Consider the following 6,000-nt stretch of genomic DNA (forward strand, 5'->3'; position numbering starts at 1 on the left):
AGTTAGTATGCAGCCAGCAGGGTCAGGGGCATTGGCCCTGTTTCTTTTTGTATTTGACAACACTGCCCTGGGGAATCGTAGATTCTCCTGTGGCTCAAAGATGGTCTTTCTAGTTCATTTAAAGCCAGTACAGCACCTTGCAGTCAGAGACTGTAATAGATATCTCAAAATCTCCCCCTTAAACCTTGTCATTCCCTACTTTTAAATGGGTTGCTACTTCTCTTAATTCCTCTAATGAAGTGAAGAAATGTAAAACTAAAATCCCTTATCTAATCTCGCCCATTAAAATTTGTTCTTTACTTCTTTCTCCTAATTCTCTCGTCCCTTTTTGTACCAGGAAAAAGGAATACATGTCTAAGAAAGCCAATGACATTAGCAGAATAATGAATGAGCGGCATCTCTTCCATGGGACATCCCAAGATGTGGTGGATGGCATCTGTAAGCACAATTTTGACCCGCGTGTATGCGGCAAACATGCCACCATGTTCGGACAAGGCAGTTATTTTGCAAGGAAGGCAAGCTATTCCCACAGCTTCTCTAAGAGGTCCCCCAAAGGGGTCCACTTTATGTTTCTGGCGAAAGTGCTAACTGGAAGATACACGGTAGGCAACCACAACATGAGAAGACCACCTCCAGTGAATCCAGACAGCATCACCAGTGACCTGTATGATTCCTGCGTGGATAATTACTTTGAGCCTCAGATTTTTGTCATTTTTAATGATGATCAGAGTTACCCATATTTTGTTATCCAGTATGAAGAAGTCAGTAACACCGTCACCATTTGAAAATCCTTGATACTGCTAAATTATTTGAAATAAGTCCTGTCCAGCATTTGTAGCCAGTTTTGGGGGTGGGAAGGGAAACGGTCAGGGCAGGGAATGCTAAAAAGAAGGCATTGTCCAGAGCTTTGTTGTTTACTATTTTTCTTTTTTGCCTATTTCCTCTTTGTCTTTTTTCCTTCTTTCTTTTTCTTCTCTTTCCTCTTCTTTTCCTTTCCTTTCTCTGTAACATCCCTCTATATCTTGTCCTTCCTTTTTCTTTCTTTTCTTTTGTTTCGTCCTTTTCCTTTTTTTGTTGCCTGTTTTTCCTCTCTTTCCCCCCAGAGCTTTAAAAAAATGACTGGGAATTGAGATCATTTCAAAAAAACCGCAAACACACACACCACAAGTCTGAAAAAATAACCAACTACAGGATGGTTGATTATTTGCTAATTGTTCTCCGTGTACTCTGGTTGGAGAGAATGGTTGATTATATTGTCCCATTATACTTGTGTGTACACAGAGAATCGTGACACCAACTTTGGTGTTTTGAAAATGGAGCATTAATCATACCAACTGAAGTATAGAAATAATGGCTCCAGCCAGATAAAGATTTAATAAGGGACATGAAGAAGTCAAGGCTGCAGAAAAGGAAGAAGAATATGGACCACTCGCTTCAGGCCCTATGACCTCAGCTGCTCTAGCACAGGTGAGAGGAACAAGCTAGCAGAAAATCATTAGACTGTAAGCTCCTTGAGGGCAAGGACTGTCTTTGGCCTTTTTTGGTATCCCCAGCACTTAGCACAGTGCCTGGCACATAGTAGGCGCTTAATAAATGTTTATTGATTGATTGATGGGTGACCAGGTTTGATAAAATTCTGTGAGTTTCTATGGGAAGTTATCTAGGGTTCCATAGAAAACCGGAATTGTCAGTGCTTTGAGAAAATGTTGGTCACCAGCCAAACTCTTCCCTAGTCAGTGACATGCCACGTCAGCATTGCTTTGTCTGTTAGAAATCAGCAAAAGAAATCTCCATTTCATTCACCAACCATGAATGAAAGAAAAACTAGGCAATTCATTGACTTGAATTCAGAGGTAGTACCATCGTTGGCTGTGGCTCCTACTCTCCCATTCTCAACTTTGTTGGACCTCTTTGTGACTCAAGCCCCAAGCCCTGCCGTGCAGAGATGTGAGCCCTGCTTGGGCAAGGAAGTCCTGCAGTGCCATGCTCATATTAGGTACTCCAACAATAATTGCTGATTGTGATCCATTAGTGGAAAGGGGATAATTCCAACTCCTAACTTGAGGTTACTTTTCCAAATGCAAAAGATTCTCTGAGGCACCCAGCCTTTCACACTACTTAAATATAGAAACACAGCCTTGCTGGGGTTCAGCTAATTAAGAGTATGCAGCTGCCACAGAGAGGTGGGTGCTGACTGCACGTGTACTTCGCCTTAAGCAAATCCGATAGACAAAGATAAGGATTGATTAAAAACAGATCAAAGGGATTCACTTTAGGAATACTTCCAACATCAGGTCCCCCCGAGCGCATTAAAAAGCAATTCAATTGGCACCCAGTTTTTCAGGTTATGTAAAAGCAAAGCTATATGTGTACTGATTTCTCAGTGACTTGACCTGAATAAGCATTGGACAGGGCTTCTACACAACTGACTTTTCTGCTCCAGCCAATTCAGGACATAGCTGCCCTTGGCCATGAAATGACCACAAGTGGCTGAAAACTTGAGAGACATTTGTACTTGTTTTGGCAGAACAGTGATTGCCAATGTTCTTTGTAATTGTAACAGCCTTTCCTTATATGTTTGATCTGATATTCATTCATTCTTCCCCTCCCATCTCCAGAAAAATGCTTGTATATCTTATTTATTTTTTTAATAAAAAGATAAAATAAGTTTGTCGTGAAGACATTTCTCAAGGTTTTTCTGATTCCCCCTGGAAAAAAGTGAGGATGCTCTTTGTTTCTGTAAAACCAAGGACTTGAAATCTTGGGTATACATGCCAACAGAATCACTCACATGCTGTCATTTGTCCCTGGCTGTCAAGCCTAAGATATATAGTAATCAACAGAATTGACCGTAACTTAAAAGTTAATCAGGAGTATTTGATTTTTCAAGTCATCTCTGTTCTAGACGTCAATACTCTGTGGAGCTATGACTTAAGTTGTATGGTTGATATACATTAAAATCCCTCTCTGCTTTAGATTGTGTCATGAGAGACTGTTGCTGAAAAATTATCACTTAGCGGTCAACTCTGGTGATAGGGATCGCCCAGCTCTTCAAACTTCCCTAGGTTCTCATATGACAAAACAACCTGGATCTAAAGCCTTGCCCGCTTTGTAGAGCCTACCAGAACCTGTGCTTAGTTTTTGTGGCTTTCAGAAATCCAAGGCCACCTCCAGGTCATAGTAGAAGTTTACAGTAGGAACAAATAGAAGTGATAGGCATTCAGTTCTATAAATGCTTTTTTTTGGTAATGATTAGTCACTCAACAGTAATTAAGTATAGGGCATCATGGTAGATAACAGAGGGAGATATTGTAGATATACCTCCTCACTACTTTCAAAATATTTAGGTTTTGGCCTGTTGAAAGAGCTATTTAATTAAATAAATATGAATATCATTGGGAGTCCCCCCCACCTCTTCATGTTTTTATTTTTAGAGGTGTATAGTGTGTAACAGTTTTAGGCAAACTGGTACTCTATGGAGCTGACGTTTAAATATGTATTTAAAAGATTGGAGACTGCATGCCATTGATCAAGTCTCTCTTCTTACCCTCAGGCACCAATGACCATTTTAGAGCATCATAACTATGGTTAATGGTTCCATAGGAAGAAGGTTCCATGATCTCCTTTAGAAATAATGAGATGTCTTGATGTCTTGCAGGCAGGAAATATTTCCTCATGTACATATTGTATCTAATGTACATAGTAAAACAACAGCAATCTTGTACCTTTTGTTTATTAAACTATTTATGTTAGTAAACATTTATGTTTGGAAAAATCACGTGGGCCTGACTTATTTATCTTTAGTAATGAATTCTGAGTATATTTGAGTTTATAGATAACTAAAAAGATGCATTCTCTGCACAGCCAGTAGATTTTAAATTAGAAGTGCTTTTTAAAAAAAAATACTTTTGTGACTTGTGTCCAGCTTATCAGAGAAATATTTTCGGTGACTTCTCTCCAATTTTAAAATTAAAAGGAGGTTTTCATTATTTTTTTTAAACTATTGAACTACATATGCTCTTGATAAATCCAACAGTTTTGATTTCAGACCTAAAAAAAAAAAAAACAATCCCCCTATCTGTTGGTTCCTTGCTAAGCTTCCTTCTCTACCATAGCTGGCCTACCTGCTTTCTTGGAATAAGTGATTCATAAGATCTAGGAAGAAAAAGGATGGACTAGAAGAAGTACTTCCAGAGATTTCCCACCCACACCTCTGTCCAGATGCCATTTAATGTACTGCCATAATGGTTTAATCATTAGTAACATCACATGGTCATTCTTGTCCTGTTTTTATTAAATCTTTCAAGACACCAACTGAAGTCTCCTAGGTTGCCTTCTCAGAAAGGTGCTGAGAGTAAAGGATCTTTGAGGATTAAGAGTAAATTAGACTTTACCATACCATCATTATCGTTAATAATACCTTATTTTTTGATTAGTGTATTGCTGCCAGAAAAAAAAAATTTTTCACAGAGATTTGTCCCTTTAACCCTCCCTAAAAAGCTGTCAGGTAGGGCAGTCCAGGGAGTAGATGGACACTCCAGAGTGACTTGCCCAAGATCATGTAGCAAATGAGTGGCAGAATGTGCCTAGGTCTTCAGACTCTTAGGCCAACATCTTTCCACTTTATTGTGCTATATTTTATTTGATAATCAGTTAACCAACTCTTGCCAAGCACCTACTAGATGCCAGGTTAGGTCTTAGGGAAATAAAGACCAAAAAAAAAAAAACCAATTCTTGCTTTCAAGGATCTTACATTTAAAAGAAATTTTATTGATGACACATCATTTTCATTTTGGAAAATACTCTTCCACCACCAACTACCAACGAACCCTCCTTTTAACAAAAAGTTAAGCAAAAACTCTTGATAGGATGACTGAATCCAACAAAGTATACAGCATTCTGCCCTAGTAGCCCCCCACCTTTTTGTCCAGAATAGGGAGTTTTTTTCATCATCTGTTCTGAACCATTCTTCGTTTTTTCAGTAGCAAAGGGTTCACATTATACTTGTTCCTCGTAGAAACCTGTGAGGTAGGTTCTTTGAATATGATCATCATCCCCATTTTATAGATACAGAGGCTGAGCTCAGGAGAGGGTGAAATGATCCCCCAGTGTTGAAACAGTTCTTAAGTAGCAGAGCCAGAACTAGAATCCAGTTCTCTTGACTCACAATGTGACACTCTTTCTGTTACCCCATACTGCATTTCAAAAGCACCAATTGCCAAATCCTGGGGCTGGTAGATTGTTTTCAGCCTGATGCTGCAGCTCTTTGGCACAAGCTCTGTGAGAGGCTGAGTAGCTCCCTGGATACCTCTGAGCTCAACATAGCCCTTTGTGGGACTTGTTTTCTTTCTGGGAAGCCCAGGGTGAAGGGAAATGAAGTTTTGAACGGTGGGCTTTATGCATTTACAATTCCCTGCCCAGAACAGACTTGTTGAGCTGGAAGGGACCTTGAAAAGATCATTTGCCTCAAAGCAGGCTGAGGTTTCTGCAGATCCTCATGGTGGGCTGAGTAAGGTGAAGACAATAAGAGTAAGACCGGTAATGACTTTCCTCTCACGGTCCAAGATTCGTACAGTGCTTTGAATACATCATCTCATTTGAGTAGCACACAACCCTAGGAGAGGGACACTGCAGAGATTGTTATCCCCATTTTAGGGAAGGAGAAACAGTTTGAGCAGCTCGCCCATAGTCATGGGGCTGACAAGTGTCAGAGGTGGGATCTGAACTATCTTCTTTCCTCCATGTCCTAACACTCTTTCCTACGTATCCTGAGGCAGTGAGATACACTGGAAAGGGGCTGGCTCTGAAGCCCGAAGACCTTGATTCAAATCCCTGCGCTGCCACTTACTACCTGGTGTTACCTTGGGCAAACCATTTACCTTCTGTGTGCCTGAGTTTCCTCACCTGTAAAATTAGGGATTTGGACCAGACAGCTTCTGGGATCTTCTAACTCTAGAGTTATAAGAATAAATTAATAATTGATATTTATATGACACAGGT

At 40.0% G+C, this 6,000-nt stretch overlaps 1 protein-coding gene across 3 annotated transcripts in view; it reads left to right on the top strand.

Annotated features, from left to right (window-relative positions):
• Positions 1-3,769, top strand: part of LOC118846452 (TCDD inducible poly(ADP-ribose) polymerase) — a 46,231-nt gene extending 42,462 nt beyond the window's left edge. For all 3 annotated transcript variants that reach the window (XM_036755003.1, XM_036755005.1, XM_036755004.1), the window contains exon 6: positions 338-3,769. In XM_036755003.1, the coding sequence (XP_036610898.1) occupies positions 338-785 (448 nt within the window). In that variant the 3' untranslated portion in view covers positions 786-3,769. The remainder of the gene's footprint in view (positions 1-337) is intronic.
• The last annotated feature ends 2,231 nt before the right edge of the window (positions 3,770-6,000 follow it).

Source organism: Trichosurus vulpecula, chromosome 4 (genome assembly GCF_011100635.1).
Source record: "Trichosurus vulpecula isolate mTriVul1 chromosome 4, mTriVul1.pri, whole genome shotgun sequence".
In the NCBI taxonomy this organism is placed as follows: Eukaryota; Metazoa; Chordata; class Mammalia; order Diprotodontia; family Phalangeridae; genus Trichosurus; species Trichosurus vulpecula.